Below are 20677 nucleotides of genomic sequence, written 5' to 3' on the forward strand. Positions count from 1 at the left end.
AGATTCACAACCAATAGGAGAGAATGTAGGACAAACACACAGCTCTTCTAGTGCTAAATGTAAAACCTTTTTCCAGAAAATGCACCTTACACAATTATTGGCATCCCTAGTTAAAATATGTATAAAAGTCATGAAATATATTTTTTTTGTCTGTTACTCTAAGATAACCTTTTTTCTACGGTAAGCGTTGCCCTTTAAAAATGTAAAATTTTCTATCCAGTATCTTTAGTTTTACCACTAATGCCACTGTGGAATTTCAGGTTTTCTTGAGTTGCTCAATTTGAAGAACGATTGGTAGGAACAGGCCTGCGTCATATTTATGCTCAAGGGGAAACATGAAGCCAAGTTTCAAATGAAAACTTCCTTGATAGAATTTGATCACAGGAATACAGAAAAACAAAGGGAGCAGCTGTTTACTTTAGAGATTTCTTGGTTTTTGTGTGTTGTTTGAGGAGTAATTAAGACACACAGGACTCATAAGGTCCTGGGCTTTCATACTCGCTTTCCAGTCTTTCTGTAGGAGTTTTTTGATCTCTCTGTGCATGCTTGGGTTCCCACCGGGGTACTCAAACATCCAACAGCATGCTTGTGAAGGAAGGTAGTCTCTCCATACTGTACACCTAGTATGATTTGTTCATGCACGGCTCCTGCTTAATAGCTTCTAGAGATAAACAAATGGATCAGTTGTGATTTCATTTGATAGACAATCTTTTTTTTTTACATCTTTATCAGGAGGATTAATTATAACTATGGGGCATCAGCTCAAGAACATTCCTTGTATCAAAACTAAGACATTTCTAAGCTTTACCTTCACTAATTTGCCTTATTTTATAGGTTCTACAATAAAAACGTTGATGTTTCATGAATAACTACACAATGTGCAGTGACTCAGCAGCTCATTATGTTTTTTTCCCCCTCTACGTGTATTAAAATGGCAGTAGGTGAACCTAAATATGACCGATGTTCCATTTTACAAAGTACGGTATCTTTCTTTAGTATGGGGGGTTGGCTGTAGGTCAGTAGGATAAAAATAAATATCGGCACATCTGTCATCTGGACACAGTGTTAACAGGCAACATGCATTTTTTTTAGCTTCTTATAACTAAACATAAAACAAATATAACCAGGATAATCTCAGTATAACACAGATTGGCGCTTGATGTGAAGAGGGTGACCAGTCGTGTTTCATTCGCACTGTTCTCCTGGCATGGCCGGACTCACTCACATTGTTTTGGAGTCTGATGCTGATATCAAGAGGGAAGACGAAGCAGAGCAGCTGAAAGAATTCAGGGAATTGGAAATAAAATGGCCTTGTTCAAACTACAGTCATTATAATGGATGGTAAATTATACCCCAGGAGACAAAGTGGGGTGCTTGGACAGCCCACTGACACAGTAATGATGACAAAAAGTCATTTGGCTGAAACTTTCTCCTCCATTCAGGTCGTTTCTCCTCTTTTGCGACATTGCACAAACCGTTTATGCAAAACAAAAACTCCCTAAGCATAAACTCAAACGGAGAAGCAAAAGCAGCGCTGTTTTCTTCGAGGTAAGGTCTCTGACACACGTTGAATCCATCCTTGCTGAACCAACACTGCAGACGTAAGACACAGATCCTGCCATAGGAGGAACATGCACAGGTGCTGCACATATTCAGTTTCTCATCCTCTTTTGCCTGTTTTCAAGTCAATCTTTATTTTCTCCTCGATGCCATTCTGTTCAGCAGCTGGCAAAAAGAAACATCTGGGGATGAAGGAGGAGCGGGGTAGCTACTGGATCTGACAGGCAGTGGAGGAAGCAGCCTGACAGCACATGCAGGTGGGGTTGACTGCTTTGGGGGGGATCAGATCCAGGTCCTCGTCGTCTGGGATCTCGTCAAGCCGGTACCCGTCCTTCAGGAGCTGGATGTTCAAATCCTGGTTAATTTGCTGCAAGAAATGGCAGATAAATAATAATCATACCGGCTGGTTTTATCAAATGCACTATCTAGTAACTTTATTAACTACTTACTCTGCTGACCCTACAACAGAAATTTTAATAAGCAGCAAACAAATCAAGATCAGGATCAATCAAAAACAATAGCAAAAGATATACTATTGCATTTAGAAATGGGGTAATGTGCAATGGAGAAGTTTACACAACATTTAAATTGACCAAAATGTTTTCTGACTAGAAAGCCTCCTAATGGCTGAGCATAATATTATTATTATTTTCATCACTTTAGCAATGTGAGTAATGTCTTTTCTGTGCGGTGTGAACATCTGCTGCCTTGAGACTAAACATAAGCTTATCATGCATATTGTAATATACCTACCACATATCTAAGAAAATACAAACAAAATAGAAAAAAATGTATACTGCAAAATAAAAGGAAATTCTACAAATTTTGTTCACTAATACCAACCACCTCATTTTTATGATGCTCAAATAGTTTAATTCTTAAAAAAATATATACCGTATATATTTTACAATTTTTACTTTTTATTGCCATTCAGACTTTCATTGTTGATGAGCTGAAACAAATTAAAGGTATGTATGCACCTTCACTCTACTTTTCATGTGAATAAGTCAGCAAAAAGTTGAATCTTTTAATTTATAAGAGACAAAAACAGTTTTTTTGTGTTTTTCTATGCAAGAGAAACAGGTTCTGCTTCAACCTACCACTTTCTGATCCCTGGATTTATGTTTAATCAATAGATATTTCCTATCTAAGGCAAATGAATGTAGCAAATTACGTGGAATAAAAGCAGTGACATTGGGTCAAACAATCACGGTGATGAGTGGAAACTAAAGGCTAAAACCAGAATATGTGCTACGTGAAGAAAACAAATGAATGATTTAAAGGGATGACAACCATGGACAAGTAGAGACGGTTGAGTGAATAAGCGCACATCGACCTGGTGTGACAGAGGAGGAAGAGGGTGATCACATGGCGATGGTTGTGGTTTTGCCAGAAGGCTCTGTGAAACAAAATAATATTTGTATAAATACCTGGTCCCTCAGACATCTCACCTCGGCTGAGGAGTATCCTGATGAAGAGTATCTGGACATGTCGAAGTCATCGTCACTGAAAGACAGGAAACACCTGGAGTTAGACTAAAGACAAATAAAGATACCTTAAGAGGAATTATTACATGACAAAAATAGTATTTTTCTACTAAGGTGGTGTTCTTAGGAGAGTAAAAATAAACTCCAGAAATAAACATTTGATGCTTCTTACAACCGCAAATCTGTTAATGATCTTTCAATCACTGTCACGGTTACTGCAGCAGTAGGTAGACCAGAAAAAGGTTCCTGTTGACCTCACAGCTTCATAACAACAGAAGCAACTAGAAATTGCAGACGCATCAGATAACAATGCAGATGCACACATTTGAGTTGGTGCAGAAATAAATGAATTAAAAGAGCCCAAAGTTTGGGGCGGAGGGCTGTTCACCTCGACAAGCCTGTTCCATCCTTGGGTAAAGGTGCCTCAAGCAGCATGAGTGGAAAAGTAGAGGGGTTTTCTTTCCCAGTGATTTACACATTTTGGTGCAAGATTATGTTCAAGTCCAGAATAAATACAAAATATGTTGTTAAGATGGTGTATACAGCTGATAAACGGGTGATCATTGTGGATATTTAAGGGAGTTCCAGTGCTACATGCACTGAACAGCCATTCAGCAAGGAAGAAGGCATTACTTTGGGAACACATAATGAAACTAGATGAGATTTTAACAGTGCACAAAACAAAATTTTGGAAGCATGTCCTGTAGAACGATGTAGCTAAAATTGAAAAGTTAAGGCTGATTTATACTCAGAAAGCAGGTCGTCTGTGTGTGTGTCGCAGTAAACGCAGATATGCCCCGCCCCTGCCGCAGACTGCTGCACCTCTCCGAAATTGTAGGTGACCTCAGACAGGAGGCATCTGATTGGTCAAATCTACATTCGCCCTTCTCTATGCGTATTTCCTGTTTGGTACCTTACCAGCTTGTTTTGTTTGTATGACCGCCATTGTGGAAAACGACTCATGAAGATGGACCAGCTAGAAGAGCGAGGTGCGCAAGAACGCTGGGACCCTTTTTTGCACCTCGATCCCCGCTCTTTTCCCCCCTCATGTCCCTCAGTTGTCGCATTAACTTGCCTCTCGCGTTTTTCCACTTCCTCACAGCTAGATTGCGATTGTCCCTCTTGCGTTGTGGCGTGGAATAACATAGCCCAGACCACGCTTCACACTGGGCATAAAACAAACGACACACTGCTGTGGGAGTATAACCAGCCCTTAAGTCCGTAACGATCTTTGTTTAGTTAAACAGAAAAAAAATCGGAAATAAGTACAAAAAAATATCATCATGAGGAAAGAACACCTTGTATAAAAAGGTTGAAGCAACATCTGAAAACATCGACCAGGCTCCTAATGACAAACTTGATTTAGAAAATACTTGATGATTTGGAGTGGACATCAAAAGTCGAGATCTGTATGTGTATTATGAATGACACAAACAACATGACATCTCAGGGGAACTGTGTAACAACACAGTTCCCCTGAGATGTCACATATGCGATTTTACTCTGTCACTAACCGGCATGATGGCAGACAATCACTTAAAAAAAGGTGGAGTACAACAAAAAAAATGCAGATGGTTCAGCAAATGGCAGTTTTCACTGCATCTCTGACAATCAGACAACAGGAAGGACCAGAAACGGAAGAATGGAGTGATTAACGGCAGCCAGTCCTGGTCGTTAGTGTTGGTAATGTCGTCCGTCTCTGCAGGTTATGAGGAGCATGTTGTTGTAATTACTTCCTCTGCCAGTCACCAGAACTTCCTTATTCACATGAAAGTCCTGGCATCTTTTACAAAGCTGTTAAAACACTGATTATAGGTATCCTTTGATTTCAGACTGGGACGCCCCTCTACTGTGTCTCAGCGTTGTTCACTAAATAATTACCTGGTTCATAAGATATTGGAGGCAGTTTGTCTCCCACATTTTTCTTTTCCCACATTTCAACATTTCTATTCATTTTACAAATCAATCCTAACAGCAGATGTAGATTGTTTTTTTTTTTATATGTATGTTTTTTTGCAAACTTATGAGCAAGTTTTCCATCAGGAAGCCATGAGGAACGTAGTTGCCCAGTGCTGCATTGTTGCCCACCAATATGCCACGTGGCACACTTCCAATCTTAGAAGTGTGAATACTATGCATCACAATACATTTCTGCAATCTAGGGCTGCAGGTTTTGTCACTATTTTTTATAGTGACAAATAGAGATAATCTGTAAGAGGTTAGAAAAAAAACTGACCATCAAACCATCAGTTTCATTGGTAGGAAAAGCGCAACTCTGTCAAAATAGCACATTTTCATAGCGCTAACTTGAGGTCCTTAGAAAGATGAGCTTCAACATTAATGCCCAAATAAACGAGTAAATATGTTTAAAAACAAAGTTTCTGCAGCCGTTATGCTGTTTACATTCAGAAAAGGGGCCAAATTTCAGCTCTCTTTGACAACATTCAGCAAAACGAGCCACTGTAGTGAAATGTGTGGATGAGAACTTTGGCATGCTTGCTAAATGCCTTCAACTATGCATAAGCCTTTCTTTTTCTTTAGCAGTGTTGGAAAGGGATCTGTCTAAAAGTTGCAGGATTGTCATTTTCATAGCCTGTACTTTAGCACTCCTGTTATGCAACATAGATCCTTACCTAAAATCAGGTATTTCCTAAAGGCTGCTCGGATTTCCAATTTCAGATTATTTTAATGCAAAATTAAATTGAGTGTTAAAAAAAAAATGAAACAGACCAACCACCCTTCTTGTTATCCTCTTAAAATCCCGCTCTCTGTCCTCAAAAGCCTGAATTAAAAACCTGTCTCAGAGAATATAGTCTCTTTCTCTGCCTGTACTTCTGAAAATCAACTAGTACCATTTACGTGAGACTTATGAGACTCTGAGGGGGTAATTTGAGTAGTTTCAGTAACTTGGTAGTGTTTACATATGATGTCTTCACTGACTGGAAAAGACTGATATTTTGCCACCAGCTTATAATCAATTACTATAAATCAAAGTAACAATCTTCAGATTCTGGTAAACTGGTCATTTCATTGTGTTTTTCTGAGGCAAACACATTTTGGTGAGGCAAATAGATCCCAATTTAGAGATAGAAGCAAAATAATACCAGAAAGAAACAATAAATGTAAAACATCAGCTCAACATGCAGATATAAAATGAGGGAACAATCCTAAAAGATAGAGAAATGCAAAAATAAAGGAAAAACAAAGCCGCTGAAGCTGCTTTTGTCAGAGTACGTCCGAATTGGTCTTTTTTTTTTCTCCATTAACAACAAATATGTCTACGCATGTATTTGTAAAATGGTAATAAAGTGGGTTGAGTTGTGAGTGAGGGTCCACAAATGATTGGACTTATCTGGCAAAAACACAGATCTAATGGTACAAGGGGAGAAGAAAGAGCGCTTATTGAGCAGCTTTTAGCATCCAAACCCTCACACAGCTGCTCTGAGAGAAGGCTAGCCCACTACTTTTAGGATCATATGTATTAAGCTCGCTGTTAAGCTGCTCCATGGATTAATACACAAACAAAGAGAGATATCTGCAACAACTCGCTGGTGTCTCCTTTGAGGTATCAACCAATACATTATAACGTGATTTGTCTGGCTGTGTAGGATAATGTAGAGAGTTTACCTGTCAGTGTCCAGTGCAACCAGCGGCTTCTCATCCGGGCTCTGGTCTAAAGAGGAGTAACCTTTGTTTGGCACCACCAACCTTGAAAAGAGCAGAGCAATGTCCTTCATCAGAAGCCAAGATTTGAAAACACAGAGAAACCACTGTGAGCTCTGTAAAGAATTACAACGTCACAGAACTAAAAGAAAGCAGCTCTATTTGTGTATGAGATTATGTTTTCCTAATATTAATTGGTAGCATTCAGGCTGCAGAAAGTGCAAAATTATCATTCAGAGTCAGACATTCTTGGTTCAGACCATTGGGCAGCATTTCTTATTTCCCCACTAATCCCCAAGAGAGAAGGATTAAGTACATGAGCCACTTGTCAAGCCCGCAGGATGTGCTGGGGTTATGCTTGGTGGGTTTGCCTCCTTCATCATTCTCACAATACATGGCTTTTCTTTTTCAAAGCCTTGCAGGGTCCTGATTGCACTGGTTGCAGTGCTGTTTTCATCAACGATGATGAAATGATTTCGTCCACACTCCTTTTTCCATGACGATAATCAGAACTGATGAGCTAAACTTGGATCTTTGATGACGAGAACACAAGGAGTCATGGGTGTGAGTTTTCGTTGACGGGACTGGATAAAAACGTTAGCAGGTTGTCTGTCAGACGTTTAAAATGCATCATCGTGCTGTAATCTGCTAAGCAGTATCAGCCGTGCTGCTGCGTTTTGTTTGGTCATGCTGCCCCCCTGGCTTGCAGCGGTTCACATTCTGAATGACCACGGATGGATCATGGCAGCAGCGGCAGGGGAGAAAATAACCTGGAATGGTCCGGTACTGCAGGCTGAACTCTGACAAACTGCGATTCCAGCTAAGCTCGTGCAGAAATGCGTCTTTTCATGTGGCTAGCCCAGAGTCTGTGCTTCACGCTCCACACTGATGGTTTGCTCTCAGCAGTATGGCTCTTCCTGCCCTCGTTACTTAACTATATGTGGCTGACCATCCTCTGCCAAGTGTAAAAAATCCCTTTGTCTAACAACCAAGTTTTTCTTTCTTCTAGCGCAAAATGATGCAAAACCTTTATTTTCTACCAGTAGGAATCCCTAAATTATATCTAAAACAAATATTTCATTGCATACTGTTTATTTTTTTATTAAGACCCAGATGAAACTGTACATAGAGCGTTAAATATTTCTCATAGTTATTGCTTCTACGATTCAAATATGATGTAAATGTTTCCTTGTATTGTCATTAAAACATTTTCTCTGTTTCCTTGGAATATTTCAACATCTTTGTTCACATATTCTTAAAATTTAAGTCTGGATTACCATGACATTACAAGGCAATTATGTAGGATTTCCTATGAATAAATCTGCTTTGACACCTGAACAGCGGCAACCAAGGGCCAAATTCTTAGAAATAAAGCCGAAATTGCCAAAGTAGAAAGAAACATTTTTTGTTCTTTGCTTTTTTAGAGTGATGAAGATTTTATTGATATGTGTGTAATGCATAAATTATATTAGATCAGGAAGTATGTCTGCTATTTTAACTAATATGGTGTGTTGAACTAGACCTACTATTTTCACAAATTTTGTGAGACACATCTGTTGAAAGTAGGGCATTTATTGATAAAAAAAAAAGTTTATTTGAATTCTATAAAATAAAGTTTCTGCCCAAATGCAATGATGAACTGCATGGCATCATTGTATCTCCAGCAACTGTATTATCTAGGCAAGAGCTGTCAGTCTGTGAAAGAATCTGGTTGTTATTAGAAATTAAAAAGGTTAGCGTTATATAAAGTGCAACATAAAACTGACTAAAACCTTTTTGAGTTTTAATCGACTAAAACTGGACTAAAACTATCACATACAGTAATGACTAAAATGTGACTAAAACTAATAATAGTTTTCATCCTGAAGATGAAAACTGAGACTAAATCTAAGATGGCTGTCAATCTAATGGTGTCTCCCTGGCTTACTAGAAGCAGCTAATGCCTACGAAGCAGGATGCACTGTTGTCAGTGATTTGCATTTCAGTTGGTTGCAGTATTTTGCACCCACTGCTCAGCATATGAATAAACTGGTGAAAGTTAGAGCAGAACAATAAGCAGGAGGAAGTTCCTACCTTGTCCTGGCGTTCTTCTTGGGTTGCTGATTGACAGGACTTCCCACAGTGCCGTTCTTCACTGAGGCCTTCCTGGCAAGGTCTCTCTGTTTCTCTGGGCAACAAAGGATGTGAATTTATCTGTAAATAAACCAGCTCAGCTGGACGCACTTTCTAGAATTTTATAGTTTGTGGTTAATTTTGCTTACATCTAAATATGGAGTCTGAGATAAAGGGTCGCAGGTAATTTAAGCTTTAAATTGAGGCTGCTTTAAAATAATTTTTAATTTATCCAATAGACCATAGTTACCTTACAGTCATATGACGCATAACCTAAATGATTTAAAGTTACTGTTGTAACTCCAATAACTCTTGTATTGCATTAAATCATCTTGATTTTTAAAGTGTAGGTAAAGAACCAACATCTAACAGTGCTGTAGAAGTCAAGCTGAAGCTTTTTTTTTAGATTTCTAAACCTGAACATAGTGTATCTGGATACATACAATGCCTTAGAAGAGTATTCATACCATTTGGATTTTTCTATATTATCTTATATTAAAATTAAAAAAATTGTATTTTACGCTGATTTTATTGTGAAAGACCAAATGAAAGGGAAACAATGTGACATGGAATTAGTTACCTTCAAAAGCACCAACAAGGTGGGTAATCCTGTCTGTAATTTGATCCCAGCATAAATCCAGCTTTCCTATTCTTAGACAAAGCACTGGTCATCTACAAAGATAATGCAGTCCATGTAAACTGACAGGTCAGGCACGTGAAGGGTGGATTTTTAAAATCTGCAAAGAGGACCGTGGTAACTCTGGAGGAGCTGCCGAGATCCCCAGATCACAGGGAGGATCTGTTGACATTAAAACTGTTTGCTTTTGAAAAGAAATGGCAGGAATGAAACCTTTGTTTAAGGAAAACCATAGGAAATCCCATTTGAGGCTTTCTGCAAGCCATTTGGGGAACAACAGTACAAGCTGTTTGTCATTAGTTTGGCGTGGTCTGCTTTAAAGAGATAGCCCCTTTTTCCTTGCACTTATAACAAGGCAATAAAAAATACATTCAAGCCCATTTCTGATGGCTGCTCAAGTCTTTATAAATGCCATTTCAGTGTCAGAAACACTGTTACACCTCTGCAGAAAAAGATGAACTAATATTATCCAACAAATATCACCTGACTCTAATGCTCTCTTCACTTCTGCTGATCCTGCTTTGAGCAGTAATGCAACCCTGGATGCTGTGCTGGTCCATTACTATTCTTTGGCACATAACTCATTGGTTTGTTAAATGCCACCCATTCACTGCAGCTACTTATTTATGACCCTGTGATATTAAGTGCAGAGTAATTTCATCAGATGATTTGAGGGAGTCAGTGAGTGACAATACCTATCTGGACCTGCAGTGGGGAGGGCTTGTAGTTCATGGCCACATTCTCTCCTTTAGGGTCAGATGCTGCCTCTAAAGTGGACGATGCTGCTGGGTCCTAGAACAGCACAAAAACAATGCAAGTTAGCTATGAACATGGAGACCTTTGAAACAGGTAGAGTATCCTCAATACAATAGCAAAGTACCATTTTCCCTTTGGGTATAGTTTTGGTAAATTTTGAAAATAAAAAAAACAGAAATCTCTTTAGACTCTATTTTCCCAGTGCTTTGGTCAATACCTGAGGTAGAGCTTTTTAACTCTGCCCAAGATTGTATTTTTGTTCGGTTTATTTTAAACTGGTATAAATATGCATTTATTCAGAAATATTATGGAGCCAGCAATCTTACTAAAGTGGCAGTTGTACCTTTGCTTACAGCGGCTCCTTAATGGCACTGTTGTTTTCTTTAATACTGAAATACTCCAAGTAGTCATGAATTGTGTGAAGTGACATTGGTTATTGGTCATGTCCGAGCATTCAGTTCATCAGTGAAAATCTAAGCTAGACAAAGTCTATACAAACCTCCACAATATTTAAACAGGTTTTACATTGTTCTAACTGTCCCAGTCACATGGTTTTGAAGACATTTGGTGCATGGATAGGTTTTGAGTTAACAACTAATTTTTCACTGAAATCTGATTCATCACAAGCCTTAACAGCCAGGGCAAACAGCCTCCTTCAGGACCTGTTTGTGTCTCTACTTCAGCTTTGGCTGCAGCATCAATAGGCATGAGTGTTCCGTCTGCGCTGGTGGCTTGGTCTCTTTTGTGCATAAACGAGCGGTGATGACGTGTCGAGGCACCCATGTGAAGAAACAGAGGGGGCTGCTGTTGGAGCCATAGCTTCCCCAGACTGAGAAAGGAGGAGCGGAGCTTTCCTTGGCCTGCTTCATTCACAGAGAGCTGCATTATGGCAATTCCACAGGCATCTCCTTGTTCCACTCTGGGGAACTTCACATGAGTTCTGGCTGGTAGGCAGCTGAAAAAGGAAACCTATGATTTTGGATTTAGAAATTTAAAAAAATCTATACAAATCCTTGATATCGCTTGTTTAATTAAACACACCCAGCCTCTAACAGCCTCAATATTAAGTCAATAAACCATTCATTCAACTGGAAATGCTGCCCCAACTAAGGCTATTAGCAGAAAACAACAGAGGTTACTGAGCCTCATGAGGCTTGATGAAAAATTCATGAGACATTTAGCTGAAATTGTGAAGAGCTTATTCCACGTATGAATCTTAATGTTTAGATTAAAAAAAAAAAAAACACACATAAAACAGTTTTATGGCACATTAGAGTTTATATTTGCAGCATCAAAACAGAAGACTCGATCAGAGCACAAACAACATACGATAACAGACGTCGTTTTGACATTAAACATAAATCTCTAATACAACATCCATATGTCCTGGTGACAGTTCTTTGGAGAGGTTAATTCTGTTGAATTAAAACTACTCTAAAATTAATCTCAATGATCAGCATAAAGTGATGCTAACTAGTGAAGTGGAAGTAAATTCATAGTGGGGTTTTTATCATGTTTAACACTACAATAACAGCTAAAAGGAGCAGGAGTCTGGTCAGCATTGCCTGCATAAAGTTTTTCTGGATGTTGGGACATGTTGGACTCTGGTAGGGCTCCCCTCTGTCACAGGTCCTGTTCATAACGTTTATGAACAAGCTTTCTAAGTAAAGCCAAGGTACGGATGGGGTTTTGGTTTAGGTAAGAGGATGTTTAGTCTTTGCTTTTGTGAATGATGTAGTTCTGCTGGCCCCCTATGCCAAGAGTAAAGGCAAACACTTGGACGATTCTCAGCCAAGTGCAAAGCAACCAGAATAAGGATGAGTCCCAGTCCTCCAAGTCGGAGTCCATGGTTCTCTACTGGAAAAAGGGTGGTTTGACCACTTTTAGGTTAGAGCAAACTTCCTGCCTCTAGTGGAGGAGTTTAAGTATCTTGGGTCTTGTTCATGTATGAGGAGAGAATGGAGCAGGACAGTGATGGATGGATAGGTGATGCTACTGCTGCGATGCAGAGGCTGTTCTGGTCCGTTTTGGTGACCCGAGCCAAAAGGTAAAGATCTTCGAATTACTGGTCTACCCTCACCTATGGGCATAAAATCTGGATCCTGACCCAAAGAATGAGATGCAAAAAAACTAAATGAGCTTCCTCCTCAGGGTGCACTCCCATTAAGATAGGGTGAGGAGCTTGGCTATCTGGGAGGGGTTAGGGGTAGAGCTGCTTCTCTTCCACATTCAGAGGAGTCAGCTGAGGTAGTGCCTCTTTGCTGAATGTCCCTAGACGCCTCCCTTACAAGTTGTGCCAGGCATGTCCCACTGGAGGAAGGCTATGGGACTGGGTTTCTCAGCTTGCCCTGCAACACCTTTGCCTAGAGGAGCTGGAAGAGGTATCTCCAAAGAGAGTCGTTTAGGCACCTCTATTGATACTGCTGCCACTGCGACCTGGTCTTTTGCAGTACTTTCATCTCAAGATTGGCATTTCTGGCCATTTTAATAATATGAGAAACATTTTGAAATGTCACTGCAACTTTGTACCTTAACTGAAATTTTATCTCTGCATTTAACCCATCCCTTAGAGACCGGCGGGCTGCTCTAGTGCATTGCAGCATTCTGGGTTTGGTGGTCTGCTCAGGGTAGGAATCAGAGGGATTCAAATCAGGGAAGTTGCAGTCCTTCAAGAACACAAGCCCCATTGTGTAACCACAAGAGCACCACTCCTTTAATGAGTTTCCATGGACATTACGTGCTCCAGTCTTAACTGAATTACAGCTTGACGAGGTCACTGCAACACATGGATAATGTTTGTTTTGTTGTGAACCCTTCCATTTCTCAGGGTCATCTCTTTCCTGCCTTTTCTCAGGTCTTCCTTAGCTCTATTAGGTTTTCTTCAAGTATGGGTCAGCATTTAAAAAATAATGGCATTGTTTCAGCAATGCCTTTCTTCATAAATACTAGATTTGTGGAGTGAATAGCAAAGTGTCCTGTCAACAGATCTTCCTCTTGAATTACTATGAGCCTCTTCTGGTTAGTGCTCTTCCTGCACATCTTGTTAAGGCTAAAACATACTCTGTAATGAACATAGACATTTCCTCTCTTTCTCATGGCTGCAAGAAAAACATTTTGTTCTTGCAGCCATAGGATGATTTTTTTGCTGCTTTTTTGGTGATTATCTGGGCACAACTTTTTTTTCTTTTTTCCCTGAATGATGGCTGCAGATTATGAAGTGGGTGCACTGCTGTGGGAGAGAGCTATAAAGATTTCCCATATGTTTTCCATTTTGGGGGCGTGATGAAATAGGCTATGCTCTGTCAGATGTTTAATGAAGGGATGCTCCAGCTTAAAACTTGTTTACAACTTTCAAAATCTTCATGATGGCAAATTGGAAAATTGTTGGGACAAGAGCTCAAAAGGTAATCAAAAAAACTAATGATGAAAGACAGAATTACACAATCTCTGCGGGAAAAACTATTTCTACTGCGCAACATGGCAATACAGGACTTGATTCAATGGGAGCTATGTACAAGAAAAGAAAAAAACAATTAAATGAAAAACACCTGATTTGTTTTAATGATAGCAGGGACAACATCTGCAAAGAAATCCTGTTATTTGTTAACCTTTTTTTGTTTACTTAAATAAAACCTCAGTTAGTAGAGCCACACCACATAGTCATTGGATGTGTCAATAGTGTAATACTCAAAATAAATAAAGATACTTACATGCAAAATAAATATTTTATTACTATTTAACTAATGAAATGAGATTGCTCCCTGAAAAAGAGACTAAAAAGGTAAACATTAATCTCCTAATCTTCAGAAGTTTTTGTGTCTGAAAAAAGTGAAAACATGTTGGGTAGGGCACAGCAGATCTTCAAACAAGGTGCAAAGTGATTTTGATGTGCAAACCAATTTTTGCGTGTGTACCTAATGTATTCTAATGACCAAACCACGCAAATTCATGGGTGGTGGACATGCTAATATAAATGTTGACCAGATTCAAAGCAATTTTTCAAATCAGAAACTCAACTGCAGCTTTTGTCTTTTTTTAGTACTTCTGAAAGTCCAGTGCAAAACTGACGCAATAATCTCTGCCGTTATTGATGCCACAAAGGAGGTATTGTAACAATGTCGGAGGGTGGTACTCTAGGAACATGTAAACAACTTTGAACTTTTAGAAAAAACAACAGTGGAGAGTCCCTGCCTCAAGCGGAGGAGTTCAAGTATATTGGGGTCTTGTTTACAAGTGAGGGATGGTTGGAGAGTGAGATCGATAGATGGGTGCAGAATTGGCGATGATGTGGTCACTGTATCCGACGGTCGTGGTGAAGAGGAAACTGAGTCAGGGGGGCAAAACTCTCGATTTACTGGTCGTTTACAAAACTACATTCCCATCCTCACCTGTGATCATGAGATCTCGGTAAAGAACAAAAGGACAAGATCGCGAATGCTAGCGGCCAAAATTAGTTTCATTTGCAGGTTGGCCGGGCACACTCTTCAAGATCGGAAAAGGAGCTCAGTTAGCTGGGAGGAGCAAGCTGAGGTGGCTCGGGCATCTGTTTCGGATAACTCCTGGTTGCCTCCCTCAGGAGGTGTTCCAGGAATGTCCTATTTGGAGGAGGCCTCATGAAAGGCCCAGGACACACTGGAGGGACTAGGTCTCTGAGCTGGCCTGGCGTCGCCTCAGGGTCCCCCCAGAGCAGCTGGAGGAGATATGTGGATTGGAAAGTCTAGGCATGTCTGCTTAGACTGCTGCCTCCGTGACCAGGCCGCGGATAATGAATAAATGAATGATGGCAACAAAGAGACATGGGGTAGGGAGGTGATACTCCTTACAAAGGATGTTTTATTTCTCCTTAAATTCAACAGAGCACTTAACACTGGTATGTTTTAGGTATTTGCATCAGTTTTCTCACATTTTATGATTAATCTCTCTAATATATCTAACTTATGGTATTTTACTCATTTTATCTTTTACTTTTGTTCGTAGTACTTAGAGATCGGCTACCTATGTAAAGGGCTCCATAAATAATATTTAGCATTATGAATTGTATTAAGAACATATATCATTTTTACCTCTGTTTACAGAATATATATATATATATATATATATATATATATATATATATATATATATATATATATATATATATATATATATATATATATATATATATATATATATATATATATATATATATATATATATATATATATATATATGCTTTTATGCCTTGATGAGCCTTTAATAATGCTTGAAGTAAGGACTCAAACTTTTGTCCATTCTTTAGTTTTCTATAAAGTCTAGAAACTCCATAATTTTCTAGACTGAATATAAACTCTGTCCTAAATTCAGTTTAAAGGCTCAGCCTTACAAATTAGTTTGTCTGTCACACCTTCAGATGGATGAGTAACCCATGTCACCTTCCTTAATAGCCTCATCTTCATCTGTCACTGACGCTTTGTTCTCTTACACAGGAGTCTTAATGAAAGCTGCAGCTGTATCCATAATACACACAGACTGGTACAAGTTGCGGAATCTCAACACAAAGGCAAATTAATCCCACTGCATGAAGCACGGGCATTTTCTTTCAGATGGCAGCCCTTTGCTCTAGTTGAATAGGCTTACCCATGTGTTGTTGTTGGTTTGATAATACAATAATGATGAAGGATGGAAAAAAAGGAAACCCTTTTTATGCTTTCTTCTCCAAGAGATACCAAGAAATAAATGGGAGCCTGTATTAAATTGATCATGATAAACTGGAATTTCTCCAAAGAATGACTTAAATGAAAATGGAGTCATTTTAGGAACTGCAGCCTAAAAATAAAAAATAAAAATTTCATAAAGGTTTTGAAACAGCATATCAAGCCCAGAATGGGTTCAGCTTTCCTCCATTAGCATCTGCTAAGCAAATATACAACCTGAACTATGCTCATGACTGTAACACCTGGTTTAATCCCTCCTATTTCTGAACCTTATGATGAACACCCTCACCTAAAGCCTAAAGCTCCCTCAAGTTTATATTCATACAATCGTAGAGCCTTGAAAACGTATTTACACTGCTTGAAACCCTTCATATTTTCTCACATTACAACTCCAACCCAAAATATTTTTATTTATTTATTGATTAGATGTAAAAGTTTGGCAGAAAGTAGAATAGTATTGTAAAATAGAGGGAACATTTAAATTTAATTTGGTAAATCCTTTTCAAACAAGAATCTGTAAAGTGTGTGGTCTAATCTCGCTATAAATCCAGCTATTGTACAAAGGCCTCAGAGAATCCCAGCAGTCTGGTTATGGGGAAATCTAAATAATCACAATATTCCAAGACTGACTGTTGGATATCCCGTCATGAAACACGGCGGTGGCATCATCATGCTGTGCAGACAATTTTCTTCATCAGGGACAAAGAGCAGGTTGAAGTTGATGGGAATATGGATCTAAATGCAGAGAATTTACAGAAGAAAAACCCGCTTAAAGCTGTGTTGCAGAGATTCACCTTGACAGGACAAAAACCTCACCTACAGCCAGAGCTAAACTACAACAGTTTTCATCACAGCATTTCAGATCAACCTGGACATATGTTTATAGGAAATCTCTATCCCATCTGACTGAGGTTAAGCGGTTTTGCAAAGAGAAGCCAAAACCATCAGTGGCACTGAATACAGAGAACTGCGATGGATTTGGAAAACAATAAGAAAACAATAAAGCATTTTTCTTCCTATAATGATCATGCAAACTCCTATTGAAGCAAAAAAAAAAAAAAGCTGCAAAAATCTGATAAATACTAAAAGGATATGAATACTTAAAGTACTGTATATCCCTCACATTGATCTGTATGTTGTGCAGTTAACAACTCCTTCCCTTCTTCACATGTTGAAAAGCTATGCGAGGCTGCTGACACAGCATGTAGTCTAAGCAATTGGTAGGATTACACATTGCGGCCGCTCACAGACCAATCCTAGTGAAGGTTGAGACATCAGCTGACCACTGAAACAAATGAACCATCTAACAATGGTAACAAGGCTAGAAATAGTACAATCTGAGTATGAAAGCAGGGCACATGAGCATGAACAATTCTAGCCCTTAGCAGCCATGATTAAGAGTGTTTGTGCTGAATAATGTGTGATTGTTTATAGAAATGGTCTGTTTGTGATTTTATGGTTAACTGAAGAGAAACAAAAAAACAGGGCATGCAATGTTTATAAAGTACTTCACTCAATGTTTTACATAAGAGCTATTTTTATGTGGATTTAGCAGGTGCCAAGAGCATTCATTCAGCTTGGGAAATACAAAGAGATGATTAGCATCAAAATGCATGCCCATGTGTGCCACAGCACCTGCAATCCAGATAAAGTCTGAACATGTAGCTTGAGGGATTGGTTAAAAGGTTTTAAGAGTATTGAGAGGGTCCGATGTTGTTTGAGTCTTCTCTGATTATTTTTAGTGTGTTAAGAGAGGAATCAGATCCTGGATTGACCACAAAACTGGAGGAGAACATCAAAATTAATAACAGAGGAATAATAATATACAAAGATATCTTTCTGTTAATTGTTCTTCAAACTGAAGCTCAAATTACTTTTAACGAGATTTAGATTTAGACAACTTTTAAACTTTTGTTTAGTGCTGCTTTCAGACAGTGCAATGATTATTTCCATTCCATAAAGTGCTGCAGTGCTCAAATGTAAACAGTGTGGTAGAAAACAAGAAAACATGGTGCAAGAAAACACATCGATGTGGAAGTTCAAATAATTAATATATATGGTGCAAATATGCAGTATTTTTGGTTTGGTGTCATCAGTGTGATGCAGTTTGTGACATGATTTAGAATTAGCTGTCTGTTGGGGAAGAAGCTGTTGCAGAAGCTGCTGGCCCTGCATCGAATGCTGTAAAGCCTCTTCCAACAGGGCAGCAGGGAGAACAGCCCATGGTGGGGGTGTGAGGAGTCGCTGATGATGTTATGGCCTCGGGACACGCAGCGCTGGGATGACATGTCTTTTATGGAGGGAAGAGGAGCCCTGATGATCCTGGCTGCTGTTGGTGAGGATGGGTGGGGGCAGGTGGGCTCTCCCCAACCTCTTCAGGAAGTACAAGTGCTTCTGTGCCCTTTTGACCAGTGAGGAGACCTTTACAGTCCAGGTGAGGGTGCCTGTGATTTGCACCCTCAGGAATTTAGTACTACTGACCACCTCTACAGCTGAGCTGTTATTGAGCAGTGGAGCGTGGTTAGGCCGGTTCTTCCTGAAGTCAATGATGATGTCCTTCATCTTCTCCACGTTCAGGATCAAGCTGTTATCTCTGCACCAGTCCACCAGCTGCTCCATCTCATCTCTGTAATCTCTGATGAGGCCCGACACCCCGATGTCATCTGCAAATTTCAGATGTGATTGGCGATGAACCTGGGGACGCAGTTGTGTGTCATTAGGGTGAAAAGCAGGGGGCTCAGGACGCAGCCCTGAGGGGAGCCTGTGCTTAGGATGATGACATTAGAGGTGTTCTGTCCAACCTGGACTGACTGAGGTCTATTGGTGAGGAAGTCTAGCAGCCCATTGCAGAGGGGTGTATTAAGGCCCAACTGTTCCAGTTTGCCTATCAGGTGCTGTGGGATGATGGTGTTGAAAGTTAAACTAAAGTCTAGGAACAGCATCCGCACGTGAGTGTTCTTCTCCTCTATGTGTGTTAGGCTCAGAAGAAAAGCAGAGGAGATGGCGTCCTCAGTGGAGCGGTTCCGTTGTAGGCGAACTGGAATGGGTTGAATGTTAGCGGCAGACTGGAGATGTGTTCTTTAACCACCCTTTCAAAGCACTTCATCATGACAGGAGTCAGTGTGACAGGCCGATAGTCATTGAGTGAGGTGACCTGAGGCTTCCCTGGAACCGGAATGATGGAGGCAGACTTAAAGCATGCTGGCACTATGGACTGGTCCAGCGACATGTTTAAAATGTCTGGACACCAATGAGGACACCAGCCAGCTGACCTGTACACTCCTTGTACACCTGCCCATTTAAATAGAGCTGCAACCAACGAGTATTTTGCAAACCGATGAATTTGTTGATTATTGTTTCAATTAATAATTGGATAGGCAAAGGTTCCTTAAAGAAGATTTTTTACTAAATTAAACCAGGTGAAAATAAAACTTCTCCACATAAGGAGTTCTAGATAGAGCATACTGACAGACGAAATTGTTCATTTCCTTAAATGCACTTAAATATATATATTTATTATCATTTTTTATAATTTTGATATTGTTACTGCTTTAAATAGGTTCTTCTATCAGCTCAGGGCATGTTTTAAAGTCTATACTCCAATAAACGACTTAATTAGTTGAGGGTTTTTTCAATAATCTATTAATCATAATTAATCCGATTAATTGTTTCAGCTCTAGATTTAAATAAATGTAATAATTTTAACAGATATATTTCTTATCATGATAAATGTATTGCAAAAAAAACAAAATCAGAGGCATTTTTAAACAGTTTATAACTATATTAGTGTTTTGGAAAATGGTTTATAAAACAAGAAAATATTAATTTTGCATTAAATCAGCTAACGATCCAAGAATCCACTTTATTACTCTGGTGTGATACCATCACGACCCAAATAGCGCGTCACGCAATGACGCAAAAACACCAAGCTGTGACATCGTTGAGGTAAACACGCGCATATGACGTGGCCTTTCAGGACTCGCGATTTTGAGTAAGTGCGTAGTTTAATTATTCAGATCCAGGGCTTTGGGGATGTGCTTAAACATTATATACAACACGGACATTTTTTTCCCCTATTAAATATTCAATAGGATAGTCGCCATCCTTTTTCAATCTTTCTTATCCACTGTATTATAAAGCTGCAAATTACTCTCAGCTGGATCATCAGCATCTTATGCTGCACATCTGTTATAATCAGCCACAGAAAAGGAAATAATTTCCCCATTTGAATTCAGAACACATTAATTTGCATAATACGATGGGGGTTTCTCTCTTACCAAAGGCTGTGTCTCTCCGTTGACAGGAGGCACTTGGAATCTGTCGATTTCTTCCATCATTTTGGCAAACTGTAACGGGACAATTTCGGTAATTTGAAGATAAACGGTCAGGCTGAACGTAAATACATCAAGTTATTGACGCTCAGTCCGTCGGGATCCTGCGTTTATCAGCATGATAGCGGTTCCTTTTCCCCCATCCCGCTTGACAGAGGTGACTCGACAGCAAAGCACCAGCGTTACCGCCCTACTTCCGGGGCATGGAATATTCATGAAATCCTGACCAATCAGAGAGGAGAACACCGGAAGTAGGCAGATAATTCATTTTAGTCGCTTATGATCTAAAATATTAAATTAACATAAAACAGAAATGTGTGATAATATCATATTTCACTTGGAATTTAAATGTAACACATATTTACTTATAATGACTTAAATAATCGGAGACCTGGCTTCATTCATCCATTCCAGACACGGCTATCGAGCTAGCAGGCC

At 39.4% G+C, this 20677-nt stretch overlaps 1 protein-coding gene across 2 annotated transcripts; it reads right to left on the reverse strand.

The window, feature by feature from the left end:
- Positions 1-709: 709 nt before the first annotated feature.
- On the reverse strand, positions 710-20441 carry fam219aa (family with sequence similarity 219 member Aa). Of its 2 annotated transcripts, none has more exons than XM_038273760.1 (6): positions 20186-20441; positions 10155-10251; positions 8784-8877; positions 6675-6755; positions 3012-3066; positions 710-1927 (listed from the first exon to the last, which is right to left on the reverse strand). In XM_038273760.1, the coding sequence occupies exons 1-6, from the start codon at positions 20243-20245 to the stop codon at positions 1769-1771; spliced, it is 546 nt and encodes a 181-aa protein (XP_038129688.1). In that variant the 5' UTR covers positions 20246-20441; the 3' UTR covers positions 710-1768. The 2 variants fall into 2 exon arrangements, with proteins under 2 accessions (XP_038129688.1, XP_038129687.1); XM_038273759.1 differs by having other exon boundaries at positions 2991-3066.
- Positions 20442-20677: the final 236 nt, after the last annotated feature.

The sequence above is a fragment of the Cyprinodon tularosa genome, unplaced genomic scaffold (genome assembly GCF_016077235.1).
Source record: "Cyprinodon tularosa strain WSP-4 unplaced genomic scaffold, ASM1607723v1 ctg89, whole genome shotgun sequence".
NCBI classification, from domain to species: domain Eukaryota; kingdom Metazoa; phylum Chordata; class Actinopteri; order Cyprinodontiformes; family Cyprinodontidae; genus Cyprinodon; species Cyprinodon tularosa.